Source organism: Lutzomyia longipalpis, chromosome 1 (genome assembly GCF_024334085.1).
Source record: "Lutzomyia longipalpis isolate SR_M1_2022 chromosome 1, ASM2433408v1".
Classification (NCBI taxonomy): domain Eukaryota; kingdom Metazoa; phylum Arthropoda; class Insecta; order Diptera; family Psychodidae; genus Lutzomyia; species Lutzomyia longipalpis.
The window spans coordinates 24,177,433-24,195,418 of NC_074707.1; the positions used below are offsets into that span (position 1 = coordinate 24,177,433).

At 37.4% G+C, this 17,986-nt stretch overlaps 1 protein-coding gene across 1 annotated transcript in view; it reads right to left on the bottom strand.

Moving 5' to 3' along the window:
* LOC129797365 (B-cell lymphoma/leukemia 11A) overlaps positions 1 to 17,204 on the bottom strand; it is a 33,970-nt gene extending 16,766 nt beyond the window's left edge. The window contains exon 1 of the mRNA XM_055839829.1: positions 14,743 to 17,204. Within this exon, the coding sequence (XP_055695804.1) occupies positions 14,743 to 14,779 (37 nt within the window). The 5' untranslated portion in view covers positions 14,780 to 17,204. The remainder of the gene's footprint in view (positions 1 to 14,742) is intronic.
* Between the last annotated feature and the right edge of the window lie 782 nt (positions 17,205 to 17,986).

Genomic DNA, 17,986 nt, shown 5'->3' on the forward strand with positions numbered 1-17,986 from the left:
TCACCATGGAAAGGATGCTGCATTTTATCCAATATCCTATTTTTATCATTCAATTTGCACCCTTCCGCTAATTACATGTGGTGCACAAGTAAAAGTTCACAGCTATTGCAATTGAATAAGAAGTAAGCTATTAAATTATTCTGGCTTCCGTTCATTGAAAAGAATGAGTGTTTTTTGCTGTCGATAGATTATAGTGAATAAGACGATCAAAGAGCATTTATTTTATTGAAATTATTAATTAAAAAAAGTTTTGTATCTTTAAATATAATTAATTAACATAAAAAATCCCATATTTTGCAAGTTGATTATCCTTAACGCATGGAAAACGAATATTCGTTTAAATTAATTAAAACTTTTTGGATGGACTTTCATTGGAAATCCCTAGAATAAAGAATTTAAGAAATGTATAGTGAGGGTGAGAGTCCCCTTGGAAACCCTCCTCTACTAATGCATCAATTTGATCATTGTGGTCACACAGCTAATTTCTCTGGAGCGACATTTGCAAAAATGTCTCATTCACATCCCTCTTCCGAACCCTCCAGTGCAGTTTCTTCACCTCCTAAGGCCAAAAATGATTGAGGGTGGTTTTTACAATCATCACCCCTTGGACAGTGACAATCAAACATTTTCTTCTCGTGGCCAGCAACCATTTCACACAATTCATTTTTCTGCAGATGTGAAGTGTTGCAGATGGATTGGGTGGAGGCTACAACAACAGGGTCAGAAATACATAGATGTACCCTGATCAATTTTAAAAGGACTAAACTGATTTTTTAAATATATTTGTAAAACTTTTTCAACTATAACTTTTGTGGATATTCATTTAAAGAATAACAAGAGTTCTGTCCAAAGAAATCTCAGAAAATAAATCTTAAACTCAGCCTCAGTCTTGCTTTATTTTTGATCGAAAAAAAATCTTATGCTATTTTTGGTTATTTCCCATTACAGTAGGCAATCTTCTCAATCGTCCAAAACTCCCTCCAGCTATAAATGACAAAGTATCAATTGAATGCTCTCCATCCCATCAGAATCACATGAGAAAATTCATGAATATTGCACGGTTGGTGGAAAAATTGTGACAAGTTGTTGTTGCCGCATCGTAGAAATTGGGTACGGAAAATTGATGGAAAATTGCTGCCGCACAACAATTTTCTCTCGCTGAAGAAACACACAGAGGCCCTCGATAAATTGTTTCATCAATTCGATACACAACGCCAGAAATGATCCTAATCAACAAATCACAGGGTTGATAAAATGAGATGAGAAAAATATTGGTCGAAAAATACATAACATGGCATATGGAGAGGTTGGTGATTTTTTTTCCACATCAAGAGGGGACATCATTTATGGCTAAATATTGCCGAAGAACAGTAATTTGGTACAATTTACCAGACAACCGAGATATCCCTGGGAAAATCGATTGAATTTCAAATTTATTGTGGTAAAGAAAGCAGTTAGAGAATATTTTTCAGAACAAGGTAAATTTATATATTTCTTGGTTTAAAAAACTTTTATTTATTTTATTATTTTACTTTAAAAAACTTTTATTTATTTTATTAAAATTTTAGAGCAGAAAACTCAAGAAGTTTTCTTTTCTTAAAATAAAACTGCTCTGAAAAAAAATTTGGAAAATATTCTTATATCCGGGTTTACGCCATGAACTGTATAGGTATTTAGAAGACAATTTTATTATTTTATGGTGTTAAGAGCTTTATGGTCATTTCTTTTCTGAGAAATGACTAATTAATTGCACAACTAAATTACGTGGCAATTTTGTGCGGACGAATTAATTCATATTTCCTAGAAAATTTTTTTTCTTGAGATAAGAGATTAAAAAAATGTATATATAATGCTGAAAAAAGCGATCTTTCCACGCGAATAGCACCAGCGTAGTCATTGTGTAAAATGGTAAATGTATTTGGACAATTGCTGTTGACGTCGTGAATTTAGTGTTTATTCACCACGTATATGGATGAATAAATTTCTAACCAATAGTCGCTCATTGCCCGGTGGTGGAGAGGCCGTTATCAGGCCACCTTAATTGATGGTGCAAATATTTAACTAAAGTTTATTGCGTAGGCGGACACAAAACTGTCACAATATTCACGGTACAAACAAAGCTGTTTAGATATTTGCCCATGGACTCACGTTGATATTCTGGTGACTCCCACAGTTGGGCTTTCCACTAATTTCTACATAAACTCCATAGCAGGGTCGGTGTAGAGAATACCGATAATTCCCCCAGGTAGCGTCAACAATTTCCTCGTTAGAAAGAACACATGACCTGGAGGCCATCGCCACCAGGTAGAATGTCAACAATCAGCCCAACTCAGAGGGTCCTCTTATCACCGACTCGGCCCCGTGAGCTGTGGGCGCAAGTGGGGCCGTGCATGGAAATCACCACCCAAAAAAAAGCCGTATTACTTTTTCATTGTAACGCAACACACAAATGTAAATAAGAAGTGGAACGAGGTGACAACGAAACCAAAATTATCATGAAACTCTCTCCTAACCCTCGAGCCCACCGGCTGCCCCGTGTGGCTTGTGCATATAATAAAATATATAATAATTATAAATGCGACAATGTGGACGCTTTATCTGGGAAAGGCGGCATATGCGGGCGGCAGGCAAATGCCACTCTCTCATTTGCTCACACCTTGGGATCATTTGACCGCGAGCCACACATTATTTGGATTTCAAGCACCCCCGCCCGACGGTTTGCCCCATAAGTTCCGCAGTGAACACACAAACTTATGGATTCTCAAATTGTTCGCGCATGCATTATTGTTCTTATCGTTTTGTACATAATTTTAAGTTTAACAAATTGAAAATTAATATTTAAGATTTTTGAGAAAAAATATTCTTTAGCTTCATGTAGTTTTACTACGACAAAAAAGATATTTTTGAAACCAAAAATGAAGAGAGAATTAGAGTAAATAATTTTTTTTTTAATATCAATAGAAGTTTAACAAGAAAAAAAACATATAGCCATCGATACGTAAACACGACCTATTTATTCAATTGTTAATAAATTTTGCAATTCGTTGTTTCGATCTTGTTTTTCACGGATCTTCCGTGAAAGTCGCCATTGGGAGATCACATAATGCTGACTTAAGTGTTATCATCACTTGATCAAATATTCAGAACTTCCATGAAAACTGTAACTAACTGACAAAATTCACATAATAAAGGTCAAGTAAAATAAATGTGGAAGTGCCTCAAGTTTGAGAAGCGCATTAGACTATGAAAATTTCTCTGGTGAAAACACTTTGTAAAAATTCCTAAGCACATTCAGCTGTGGAGAAATATTGTTATTTTTTTAACCAGACTATGTCACACTCGTGTAGAGCTTTATTCGTTTAAAACTTTCTGCTTTAGGTGGTATATATCAAACATTTTTCATGAAATTCATTTGAGACTTACGCTCTAAGGAACGAAAACCTGCGTCATCACTGGTTGAGAACATTTTTCTTTTTTTATTTTTAGTATTTAGTTCTTATTTTTACAATTTAGTGAATTTTTTCGAGGCACTTTTCATACAAAACTCACAACGAAAGGTCTCACCAAAGATCTTTTCACTCCAAACAACGAGGATAAACTGAAATATCCTGGCATCGGTCGACAATTTCTTTCTCCCGGTCGATCTTTTTTTGTGACACGTCTGTGGGGTGAGGAGAAACCCATGTCCCTTTGGTGGTAATAAAATTCAGGGGTAGTTTCTGACTCATTGGCATAAAAACCTTCGAGGGACATGGAAGACAGCAAGGGATCCACGACGCAGTAAAAAAAAAACAGGTCAAAAATATTACAATTTTTTCTCACTACGATCTCGTGATCCCCGTGATTTATTCAAGCATTTTTTTGCATATGAAAAGAATCACGAGGATACTTTTTTTCTCTCGCATCCCTTTGTACATCTCATTAGAAATTGAATTAGATGATGCATTTTCCTTCACCGTGAGGGCTGCAAAAGATTTTTTCTCCCAAGACCGAGATATCATTTTTTTTCTCGTACGATCGCAACCCTTGTCGAGCGTCCCCTGAATTAATCACGGAGACTTTTTTCCCATGGATGAAAAATTTGGATATTTTTTTTTACCATCTGGATCTTAACACTAGGAGCTTGAGGGTAATTTTCTAACGGTGAGTTTTATGCAAATGTTTCTTCTTCACTGAATTTCCATGGATGTTTTTTTTTGACAGGAAGAGGAAACAAAGGTTCAAAATTAATTCTACATGTCTCAAAAGTAATCCATTGGGATCAAGCTTGAGTTTTACCGTTAAAAAGTTACCTATGAGCTTTTCCTCCAATACATAGCTAAAACTCATCTGTATGGATACAAGAAAAGGAAATCTTTCGAAAAAAAAACTAATTTGTGAAAAAAATGTCAAAATATTTTTGGATGTTTACTGAGAAATCTTTATTGGGGATGAGCCTATAAAATTGGCCCATAGAAGACCTTGAAAATTTGCTATAATTTGTATTGTAAAAAAAATATGTTCTCTTCGGGCATCTCCTTTTTTGTGTAGGCACATTTTTCCAAGGAAAGATTTATTGGTGGTAGAGTGGATGTATTTAGAGAGCACAGCGGGGCTTTCATTCTCGACTTGACCGCACTGTGACCAAGTAAGAAGAAACTATCCGTGGGGCGGTAGGAGAAGCATGCAATAAAGACATCATAGTGCAAATGGTTTGTTTGGGTGGACAACGTGTTGACATCGGTGCCGCTGTAAAATGAAAAACTACCTAAGTCGGTATCTTCTTTAATGTGGACAGTAGTGGGTTGCTTTTGCTATGGTTTCTCTTTTGCCGCATTTTTGGAAGAAGAAAAAATATGTATAGCCATAAAAAATATGTATGTGCGTTCCATTGCAGCAAATTACAGCAAAAATCACAGAGAGATAGCCATTTCTGTGTGCCTGTGAGCACCAAATTGTCTTCGTTTAGGGGTCAGCTCAATAAATAAATCTACTTGGTGTCCCTCTGATGTGTCTCTGTTGGTTACTGGAGTGCGCGCTTTTTGAGAAACGGCAGCTACAGAGAGGAGATGCCATCGTTGATAAATAAATTGAATAAAAAGCTCAAAAGGAGCGGAGAAGAGATTTGTTGAGACACATTTGATGGTACAAGAGTAAAGAAGAAATATCGTGGTGGAGAGAGAAAGAACGAAAACATGCCTTCAGAGATACAAACAACACAAGAAGTTACACTGTCACGTACCCTAAAGACTATAAAATTTAACAAGCAACAAACAGTCAGAGTTACGCAATGAATTATTATTCCTCCAACTTGTCTTCTTCCTCCCTCATTTTTAGCATTCTTCATATCTCCTTTCCTTTTGCTTCTGCTTACACCTCATTCTGGAGCACTCACGGGCGCCCCATTAATAAATTAACCCACCCATTTGAGAATGAATGGGAATTAATTCATGAAAATTAATTTTATTGGCAGATCTTCAGCGTCGCCCTTTTATGCTCCAAAACATTGAGGTTCGCTTCCACCTCAGCGCATTAACACCTCGAATTAGCGTGCAGAGATTAGAGAATTTCTTGGTAAATTCTTTCATGGTCGTATCGGCAGAAAATTTGCTCTTGCCTTTTATCGTGGGATCTTCTGTGTGCTCCACAAGTGGATGATGGGTGGGTAGGAGGGAAGAGACAAATCTTCTCAGTCTTGAGCGATTAAGGCCGTAAATCTGTTCTCCCAAGAGTACCTTCCACTTTGTTGACTGACTTCCGTGTGAAGTTATACTGGGAGCGGGACTTCTTCAGGAGAAGATTCATTTGGTGAAAACAATGGACAACATGCTTGTGGATTACATGCAATTCCACAATTCAAGAATGATCATAGAAAGTCCACGAAGAAAGGATTAAATTCTATTAATTTACATGCAATGCTGTCTTAATTTTTTTCTCATTGAACTTTGATCTCATTGAGTTCAAAGCTTTTTTTTTTCATAAGTTAATTGTGATTTAAATAAGTTGCAGATTTTGTTCATTTTTTCTTCATTTTACCATATAGAAGAATTTTGCGAAGAAAGTTCCAGCAATATTATGGACGACAGTGGAGGTAAACAATTGACTGAACCACAATTTATTGAGCTCTCTCGAGAGAAACTAAATAGTTAAAGTCAATTTTTTGCACAAGTATCAATTGATGAGGAAGTAGGATTAGGTTATAGATCTATTTATATAACTTCATGGGTCACCGCTGAACAAACAGGGAACAATCCACGAGTCCACGATTGGGACTCCTGGGAGAACACAGTGTGTCCCCTTCTCGATGGCATCCACAACAACACCAAAACTCCCTGACTTCTTTGCCACCAACATATAGTTCGTGAGAACCTGATGATTATCGAGAGATGTGCTCGAAGCATCCAGCACAGCAATATTTATTCTTTGCACTGGGTGCATTGGGAGGCCCTGCCGAGTCTCGTGGGCACAACAATCGCATGGCTCGGACTGCAAATTCACGTCCATCGTACTGTCGTCACTCTCTTTTGGCGCTCTCTTCTGTTTCCACCACACTGTTGTCTTCTGGGATGGAAGGTTCAGCAGCACCATTTGGCATTTTGGAGTCGCCGACGACCTTTGATTTGCCATTTCTATCTCCTTCACTCCCTCACTTAGCCCCACAGAGCCACGTGAAAAAATTCCCTGCAAGAAGTGACATGGAGGAACACACACACGGAACGGGAAGATTCCTAGAGCAAGTGCGGGTCAAATGCGAGGATCTGGGAATCTTGCTTGAGAATCAAATTCGAGAGATGGGTTCTCGAGACAAAACATCCACATAGTGCACCTCAACTCTTTCACATTGTATATAAATACTTGTACATTCAGGAAGAAATTCCCATATCATTCTTCTTCCTCAAAATAAACCCAAAACTTGCTTATTTGCACCTGCAAATTTTCCCACAGTACCCTGTACATGATCGATAATCCTTGAGTGTGATTTTCAGAGCAGAAGGAAATATTACAACACACCGGACAAAGGGACTGTTTTGACCACAAAAATCACTGCCATAAATCTCCACTATGCTCTCGAGAAAATGAGATTTTTCAAAGGGTCACTCTCCCACTGTGCCCTCAATATAGCACTGATGCCTAACAGAACCCAAATGGATGAAATGGAGTGAGGAATGAGGACAACTGGTGAAGGGACAAAAGTGACCTGTTCCATACTACACGCAGTAACTGGACAAAAAGGATCATTTTCTACCTCCTTTGATATTCTTTTTCTGTATACCGAAATATCCCTAAACATTTGGCAGCTTCTGCTTCGATGGAGAAACTTAACACTTGTTCCCAAAGATTAGATATGGAGAAAGAAAAGACCAAGGAGTGATCTACAAATTGGTGGATTAATGCTTATAAGGGATCACTTTTTTACATCCCTTGAAATCCTTGGAAAATTTAATGGGTATTCCGATGGATATCTCCACAAAGAAATATGAAACATTTCAGGATTTTTCGATTTTTTATAATTGTGGTGGTTTTTTGTAAAATTTTGAATAAAAAAACCATCTCCTAAAAAAACAAGATTAATAAAAAACACAGAAGTGAACCAGAAATTGGAAAAAAGCCGCTCCATTCTGAAATTTCATTGATGATACAAAGTCATAAATAGCCATACCATAGAATAGGTACAATTGGAGACACAACAATTAAAATGATTGAATGGACGTGACGCCTAACAATAAATCTATACGAAAATTCGATCGAAACTCTTTTGTCGGTTCTCCATAAAACATTTTGGAAGTGATACTGATTTGCACTTGTATAGTCCACCTAGCATTTAGTCATAAATGTTATCTTCAATCGATAGATAAGACCACGACGGAAATCTAAATCATAGACAGTAAAATGAAATATCTCTTATCGTAAGCTTTTAAAGCAATTTCAAGTACTATTGCGGGGGTAATAGCGTTAATCTTGAAAATAATGCATTCAATGCAAAACGCCATTGAGTTTCAGTGAAAAATTCTTTAGTCTATTGAGTTCTCAATCTCAGGTGGACTCACATGGTGTGCAGGAGGTGCTGAAAAACAGGTAAAGCTGCAAGCGGGAATTAACAGTAGAATGTATGTAGTAGGAGAAGAAGAAAAAAGAGAGAAGTTATCAAATATGCATCTCATATTCTGCATACAAAAGACACCCAAGCAGTGAAGAGGTTGAGGAATTGAGAGGAGAAAATGCAACACAATCAATTAGTGTCAGATGGATGGTAAAAATTAATATAAGGCCACATTTCCACCACTAGATATGCGGAGATGTATCTGCGAATGTGATTTAATTGCATAAAAAAAGTGCATACAGTGTGTTTCTATCGGTGTCTCGCGAGACTCTCTTCAACTTAATTAATCATTGTGTATCCATCGTCCAAACACGCGGAGGAGTGTAAAAATGCGCGGGAAAATCGTCGAGTGCATTTCAATAAAAATCGTCCGAAGCTACCTTAGCTCAGCTTCACAATAGATGGGAATCTTCTCACGTGGCCACAACTTGGCGCCCTTCCCTGCGTCCCCGTCCAGGTGCACCACGAGTGCATTTAGATCAGGCAATCATGGTAGTTTGTGGAAATTAAATAATTTTTTTTGCCGTCTTTCTCTCCTCTTGCACCCACTTTTTCTTCCACCTCCCAACACCTCCATATAGCATTTGCCATTTTCCACCTCTATTTTGTCTCTCTCGCCCAACACGGAAGTGATTCTTCTCCACCTCAATGCAACTGAGAGATGGCAATTTGAATTTCTTCTTGCACTTGTTTGGGATTTTTTTCTACTTCTTCTTGCGGAGAATCTCGCCTTATTTTTATGCTCTTCTCAAATTATGCTGATTAAATATCAAGGCAATTAGTGCACAATGCGAATATTGTGTGAATGTGGATTTGCGCGGGCAAATGTGGCGATTATCTAACGGATTTTCAATGCACACGCGTGAGAATATTCACACTTTTTACCCAAGTCTCAATGTGTCTTCCTTGGAACTTTGCAGGGAAATTATCTTTGTATGTCCACAGCATCACTACAAGAATCAGGTTCAACCGAAACTACAGCAAATTCAACTTAAAAACTTTTGCTTCTACATAATATATTTTGATAATAAATAAAAAAGTATTAGATAATAAAATTATTAATAAATTCACTATTATTGGAAAATATAAATCCGGATATGCCCAAGAATTTTTTGAAATAATTTTAAAGTTAAAAAAAAACAATTCTCAATAAAAATTATTTTTATTTTAAAAATGTGGAAAATTCTCAACCCCATTAATACGTGTTATATAAACTCAAGAAAGCTCTTTTAATTTTTCTTAATTAACAAAAATATCTTTTAATTTTTTTTTCAGTGTAATACAGTGAAACGATCAATTTGTATTGGTGCTTCAAACGACAAATAAAAGAAAAAAGATTTGAGGTCAAGACTTACCCTGGCAGAAACCTTCCACACCCTGTGGGAGCCAGAAAATCTGGGAAAATATGAATTCAACATTGTCCAGACAATTGTCTGCTAAATTGAATAAACAGCGAGCCTTTTGAGATTGATGTGAGTCAGAGGTGCGTGAAAGGAGGGACATGAATGGGTTAAAATGTTGAAAAATGACCAAAAATATGACAAATTCATGTTGTCACATTTCTCCCTCATTTCTTTGCTTTTTTTTTCAAACTCGCCATACACTTTTCTGAATTTGTCATTTCGAGGAATATTTCTCATTCTGTATGCCCCACAATTAAGGTCTCTCACTCTCTTGTGTGATCATATTGATGATGAGTTGCTGGTGTGTGAAAAGATGGTGGTGGACAATAAAGGTGCTAAAGAAGAAATTGACTCTCTTTGGAAATCGTACCATTTCTCACGGTATTCAATGTCTCATTTGCGGATTATCTCGGGCGATGTTTGCATTGAAAAGCCGCGAGAATGTTGGGTTCTTGTATGAAAGATTTTTGCAATTGCGCGTCTCTATGGTGATTTTTCGCGCGCAAAAATGATTAGGAGAAAGGATCGTGGCAGATTATTCTCTTCGGCAAAGCAGAAAGGGTGTACGATGATGATAGAGAAGATGATGAAGATATGAATGAGATTTCAGTGATCCAACGATGTGAGGATCAGGTGTTTTATACACCAGGAGCGAGTCTGGGAAATGTCCCGCGAAGACAATCAATATTTAGGCGCCAATTGTCGATTCAATAATAAATTTGTATTTTCTCTCCTTGGCGGGTATTTCGCGAGCTTTTGATCTTTTTCTCACTCCCCATTTCTTGTGTGGCTCGCTCTTCGATATGGAGGTATCCAGTACGGTGGTTTTTCGAGTGAAACTACCAGTAGGAGAGAGAGACATTGTAGACTTTTCCACTGATGCATTTAGCCTTTCAATTATACAAAAACAAATGCGGGCATCGCATAAATTATCCAACTGTCACATTATTCATAGATTTTAGTTTTTCTAATTGACCGCAGATTGTCACATTACTTTGCAATATGCCCCGAGATGCGGTGTGCATAGGTATAAGTTTGAAAACGAAACGAACCCATCAGACAGTAAAATCTTGATTTAGTCTCCTCTCATTCCTTTCTTTCTTCCTCCCTCGTCTCCCATGGCGGAAAAACCACCGACGACAATTCTTGATCATGAATATCCAACTTATACATATATAAAATCTTTTAATTATTCTCCTCCTTTGCCATTGCCGTTGCATTGAAAAGTCTCTTTGTCGCAACGAAAGAACTCACTGCTCTTCCGCCAATATCCCTTTGCGGTAGAATCATCATCGATCGATCGATGGAAACCAGAAGGGAATTTGATCTATGGTCAGTGCTGATCAATTCCTCTCCGCCACACAGATTACTATCAATCTGGTATATAGAATGTAGAGAAATTCGAGAGATTCCCCATGCTCTTTGTTCACCAACTCCACATACGATCATTCTTTGACCGTGCGCCACTTCATTCACAGTTCGTCTCCCCTTTTTCTTCGCTCCCACCACTAAAATTGATCGTCAATGGGCATTTTATCTTTTTTATTGCGCTAACTCGCTCGAATGCGTTGCAGTGTGAAGTAGTATTGCAAACAAGTGAACATAGGTCATAATTCTAGCATAATGTAATGTAGGTTATACATTACAATGTTCACTGCATTAAAAATTCCAGATTTTATTTCATAAGACTGATGAGACTGATCCTATTCACCCCACAGCAAACAAAAACATTAAAAAAATCTTTTTTTTTTATCTATAACTTTTTACCAACATATTGAGTTTTTAATGACCATTCGGTACCTACATATTCTTATATATAGGCACCTACTAAATTTTCATCCTTTTGCAGAAAGAGCTGTAATTTAACCGCGATGTCATATGCAGGAAAAAGTAAACTTTTGTCAGCAAAATTTTTGTATTATCTCACAGCATAGTCATGGTGGTTTTTGCAATTAAAATCCACCCCTGTTCTCTAATACAATATAAGTGAACATAACAAACAACGTGAAAAGCCACAGTTATGAAAAATGATAGCATAGGTACGCATACTTTTCCGGGAAAACGAGAATAAAACCTGGTGTGCAGAACATCATATAGCTAGGGATGAACTCATGGGGAAAATGCGGAAAACAAAGCCAATAGAAATTTTCTCATTTTATAACACTGGAACAACGAATTTTTCAACCCAGGGTCCACCAACCGTACATTCAACAGATATGTACATACGATTTTTTTGGTGGTTTGATTAATTTGTATTTTTACTAATTGAAACTCACGTATCCCATCTTCAACTCTCGGGAAAATTACAAAATTTTAATTAGGTTAATGAATGGCGGATTTTTTTTTACATGAAGCGAGAAACTTTTTAATGATCCTTCGGTTATATTTTACATCCATCTCTATTGTATGTGTATGTGTTATTGAAAAAGCGTTAATTTAATTGGTAAAATGTACCTCCATTGCATTTGCAACACCTCTACTTCGTGAACCCGACTTTTGAACACTTTGACCACCCATCGACTCACTTCTTTAGCTAACTAACCAATCACAATCGATCGCTAACATATAAAAGCAGTCTTTTTTTTCTTAGTGAGGCTACAGCAATTTTTTTTATACACAAGAGTTGGTAGCCTTCAGATTGAGAGATTGCTAAAAGGAGAGGTATGTTGTATATGTGAGTATGCGTAAGTTGAGCGCCTTATTAGAGTTTTTATTCAATCCATTCAGTCATTAAATGGCACTTACGCCAAATATTACTTTCAATATTGTTAAGAAAACTACGCGTGAAGCCTTCCAAGCTTTTATCAATTCATCTATCATAAACTTTTACAAGGATTTCTTAATAAAGAAATTTAAAACTATAATAAAATGCTAAAAATATAAATAAAAAAATGTTTTAATATGAATTCTGTAAAGATCTGTTAATTTTTTTTCTTAATTTTGAAAAAATGACGTTTCGCAGTTACAATTTTGCTAGGATTTTCCGCGACGTCTCAAATAATGATTTTCGATTTATCTGAGGCGCTATTAAGCAACATTTACACATTTTCTTATTTTTCTACATTGAAAATTATATTTAAAATAATTTTAGATATTATAATACTCTTGCAAAAACAAAAAAATAGGAGGAATTTGAGCTTTTTGCAACAAATTCTTCGATCTTCTTCATCTCAAATGCTAACTGAAGGGTTAACGAGTCACCCTCCAAATACAGCAAATCGACAAGCTTGACAATAAATTCCTCTTTTGCATTTCTACTGTTTTTGCTATATATGATAAAAAAGTGAATAGCAATTTGAATTTCTTCTGATAATTTCTTTTGCGTTTTTCTAAACTCATATTTGTTTTATATTAACAGACAGACAAAATGCAAATCGTGGGGTTTTTTGCATGAATCTTTTCAATGGCACGATTAATGATTAATGAGAGGCGCCTTAGAGTTGATTGTTGATTATTTTGCACTTGGTTGTAGAAATTCTTTTAGATTCCTTCTTGCAAAAGAAACTTAATTGAGATTTACAGCAAAAATGTCTGCAGGAAAGACAACGGCGCAGAGATTTTCCGGTAGATCGACAATGTGATGACGCGGAATAAATTCTATTCACTCCCCGTGGCCTTCGAGGGTTCCTTTTTGCATATTTCTGTTGAAAGAACCTTGAGTGGACGAAGAATGGACCCGGAAGGGATGAAAATCTCCAGTGAGATGGTACGAGCGGTTGAGGAGGGCTCAAAACGGTGGCATAGAGAGATGAAAAGAATACGGAAGAAGGGTTCAGTGATTTTTGACCATCTCGCCAAACACTTTTTTCTGGGGTCTCGCTATGATCCTTTCTTGTGAGACCTTCAACACCCCTCTTAGGCTGTTGTTCTTTCTCTATACAGAAAACTTTATTTATCACCGCACTCAATAGCGGTTACTATAGGGATGAAATTTTTAATGACCAACGGTTAGCAACTGGGACAACTTTTCATTGAACAACACATGTTTGATCAATTTCCACGTCCTGCCGCTTTGTTTTTTCGATTATCTCAAATTCTTGCCTTTTTACCTTGGTCTACGGGCTTTCGTCTACCCACCCCACCCCTCTACCCCTATTTTGCCAACTCACCCATTCTTCTAGTTTTATAGGCTCTTCCAACCATACTTGCTTCATACTTCAAGAACGAAAGAAAAACTATATATGTATATTTAGGACGTCAGCTAGCTATAGCGGAATAATTTTTAGCATTTCGTCATGTTATAAATGTACATATTCAAATGACGAGTAATATGGACACAGGTGAAATTGATACAATAATAATTGATTTTTCTCTTATCACACATTCAATCGACAAGTTCTGCGGGTATGGTTGGGCACGCAGTATGTTGAATTTTTAGTCGCAAAATAAAATTGTGTAACATGCAAATACATTGTTGAGAAATCAATGAAAAATTTCTCTTGGAAAATTTATTAAAGCTAAAATTTTCTTTTCAAAAATTGCATGAACTGCACAAAAACTATCTCACAATTAAGTTTAGACTTTTTTTCTATTACAAGAGGATTGGCTTTAATTAATATTTTCACCTCTCGAGGGTGAAAGCATTTCCCTCCTTACTTCTGGGAAAGGATTTTCCTGCAAATACCCAAATTACTTTCTCTCATCCAGTATATGTCTCTCCTGCGCTCTCGTGGGGGAAAATGTTCTCGCAAGTATCGCTGGGGGGTTGAAAGTCGCGGAAAATGAGACGAAAAAATCACATCGGGGGGCAAAGTACCGTAGAAAACTTTTCACTGTGGATGGAAAGACGTGCAAGTGTGAGAGGAAATTTTCTCAGCTGATTTTTCGGGAGGATAGCGTAAAAGAGAAAATCGCGAGATGCAAGAGGCAAATTTTTCATCATCTCCCGCGCGAAAGACGGCGTGAGTGGAAAAAAAAAGGGAAAACGACAGCAACGAAGGAAAATTTTAAATGCTTAGCAGCGAAAAATTACTCGCAGTCAGTCGCTGAGTGGAGTTCTTGGGGTGTAAATGAATATTAAAAATTGTCTGTCTTCAGACGTTATCCCCACGTAAAATTCTCGTACAATGTCTCCCGTGAATTGGTCGCTTGTTTTGTGATTGACCCTTAAAAATTGCATTTGACCACAAAGGAATATTGTAAATCACTAAAAAGCTTTGTAGAGTGGAAAAGGATATTTCTTTGTGCTTAAAGTTTCTTCTAAAGATTGGATGGCAAGAATCACATTGAGAAGGAGAATTTAAAAGGAATAAAACTCACCTTGTGCAATTCGAACTGCTGGCATTTTAATTCTCATTTTGCTGCTGGTTATTTTCAACTATTCTGCGGTTATCAAAAAATTTCTTCTGCTCCTATAGCGAATCGCTCTTTAGGTTTTCTCCACGAATTACTTTTAAATTGTTTTTTTTTGTCTTTTTTTTTAACTTAAAATTTAAGCAAAACAGCTAAAACAAATTGTATGCAACTGATTAAACGAAAAACTTTAATTAAAATCTATAAAGTACTTTGAGCAAGACATTTTAATGTTTTTTTTTCGTGAAGATGTCCATTAAAATTTTAATCACTTTCCAAACTTCATTTTTTAGGATGTTATTTTTTTTAGGAAGCTGTCCTTTCTAGTGAATATCACAATTTTTTTTATTTTCTTGGTGGAAATTTCTTTGCACTTTAGTGATATTTTTCTCTCAGCAAATTTTTCTAGATTATTTTGAAAGTTTTTCTATTTGTTATAAACTTAATTTATGTCCTGGGTGCTCCAAAAGAGAAACTTCACTTTGTCAATTTTGCATATCAGTCGGAAAATTCTCACCACAGATAAATTGACTTTTATGTTTGAGTTTTCTTGGGAAATTTCTCGAGACTTTCTAGCACACACTTCACTGGCTATTACTCACTGGCGACAAATTGTGGAGTTTCTATTCTTGACCACATTTTTCATTCTTTGCATTGCTTTTGCCATCACAAAATCCAGAACATCTCATGTCCCTTGAAAATTGTCTTGGGCCAAATTTTTAACACTTTTCAACTTTCTATACACTTTGTCCAAAAACTTTTTCACTGTAGCTGAATGGAGAAGATTATTGAGAAATTATTGATGATTCCATGATTAAGGTGCACTGATTTCCTCCCAAAACTTGTGGAAAATTGTTGAGAAAATTCCAGTTGAAATACTTGAAGAAAATGCGCTATGATGTGATTTCTTGAAGAAAATTAAATTTAATTCCCGTCACACGCGGAAGATGGATTTTTGTAGTTTGAAATAATATTGACGAAAAGTTGGATAAATTGTAGAATTGTCTAATTTTCCACCCTTGGTACAGAGGGAAAGGAATTGGTTGAAATGTCCCTTTAAGTATTATTTGTTTGAGATATTTTGAGGCAGTAACGGAACCCCGGATTTGCGTCCGCACTTCGCGACAGTCCGTTTGCATCTAATGTGGACGGACCAGCAAATACGTTATATCACCAGCCAGCGCCGGCCACCGGTCCCCGCTTTGCCAGCCCAGAGTGTGTATGTGCGAGACAGCGACGACTGCGACGACGACTGAACCACACGGCGAACACGGCGCTCTAACACACTCTCCACGCCAGTGTCTTCCTCTCTCGAGTGGCTCTGGCTGCTGGATCCGTCGTCGGATACTCACGGTGAAATATTTCCTCCGCGGAGAAGTTCACGATCTGATGGGGTGGAAGGTGGGTGAGCCTTATGTACTTCTTCGGGGTGGTGGGAGGATGAGGGGGCGCGATAGCGAGTCACACACACATATCGTGGGAAAATTCTCAAGGAATCTCCTCTCGACACTTACACACCCAATCTCACCATGTGTAGAGATATTTTCCTCAGACACCACCAATTTTCACTTCTCGTAAAGGTCCTTGCGAGGATATTCTCAAAATGTTCATATTTTTATGCTCTTTCTTTGATTGATTGTCCCTTAGAAATGCCTTAGCAGTTTGGTCACGTTTGAAAAATTTTCCTTATAAGAATGTCCTTTTTCGATGTCCACACCACACTTAGGGACAAAATGCAAAGCGTAGTGGCAACTCGGTCTGCATTTGGTCCAGAACTGACACAATTCGCTTGTGATGATGATGCCAAGACCAGCGTGCGTCCACTCCCCTCTCCAGAGAATCCTCATACTCTCGCTCCTCTCATCCTTCGGGATGCTGTGTGACCGATTTCTCCGACACACACACGCAAACTCTATGCGCACACAGTCGGGATTTGTCTGTCCTCTCTGGACCACACGGAATCCTTCGCATTCAATGCTACATATGTGCACGCAACACACATGCGAGCAACAAGGACCGCCAAAAACGACCAAAATGAGATGGACTCTATGTACACCACCATACAGTTGTGGAGATGCAATGTGGAAGGAGGAAAAATCAGGTGTGAGAGACGCTTGCGCAGATGTTTTCCATGAAAATTCCATCCCCACCATGGAAAAGCCATCCTCTCTCGTTGGAATTGTCCGCAAGGAAACCACCCCCGCTGTCTCCCACCCGCTGCCTCCCACCACTATTCCTCCCCTTCCTCGGACTTTTCCGCGCCTGTGTATGCGTAAAAATGATGGGGAGACACATTTTCATCGAGGCAAGGCACCAAGGAGACACAAAACCGCAGAACAACCCCCTCACAGGAAAATCATCCCTCTTCAGCACGATAAGCAATCCATCCCTTCTTCATTTTCTCACCTCCCCAACTCGCCCCCGAATGCCACCAAGACGACAGCAATTTTTTCACCGTAAGAGAATCTTTTTAATTATTTTTCAACACCATTCCACCCCCTGGGTTTCAACCCTCAAACGGCATTTTTAAGTATCTCGCTCTCTCGTACATTTTACCACCCTTGGCAAATTTACTCCACAAAGTCAATGGCGACAGACACACTTGAACATTTTTCATTCATAAAATTTTCGTGAGAAATATCGTAACTTTTTCCACATCGTCTTCCACGGTGAATCACTTTCATCCCTCTCGCACGAGGGGGTGGTAAATTGTGCTGGTGGGTGACTGCAAGAAAATTAAGGGTCTGAGTACCACCACCACCATATACATTTAATTCACCTTCTAGTCTCGGAATTATTTTTACCCGCTTTCCGTGACACGAGTCGATGCTCAAGCAGACAATCGACGAGAGGGTTAATTGTTCATGAATTTCAAATGAGGGATGCGTCGTTTCTTCACCTTTTTTGCACCGCAAAATACGACAGCGTGACAAATTTCAAAAAAGAATTGTCTTCGCAAATGTGCCTCATTTTAGAGAATTATGCAATTTTTTGTTGGATATATTGGACGACGACGTATTGCCAAAATATAAAAACGAGATACTTCGCAGAATAATATTTTGCTTGTTGGTGAACGAAAATTATTCAGAGTTAAAGAAAAAAAAATGAATAACTTTTTTAATTGTGAGAAAAAATTAAATTTTCAAAGATTTTAAGATCTTGAAATTTTTAATTTTGAATTAGATGCAATTTTCAAAATTTTAACAAATAT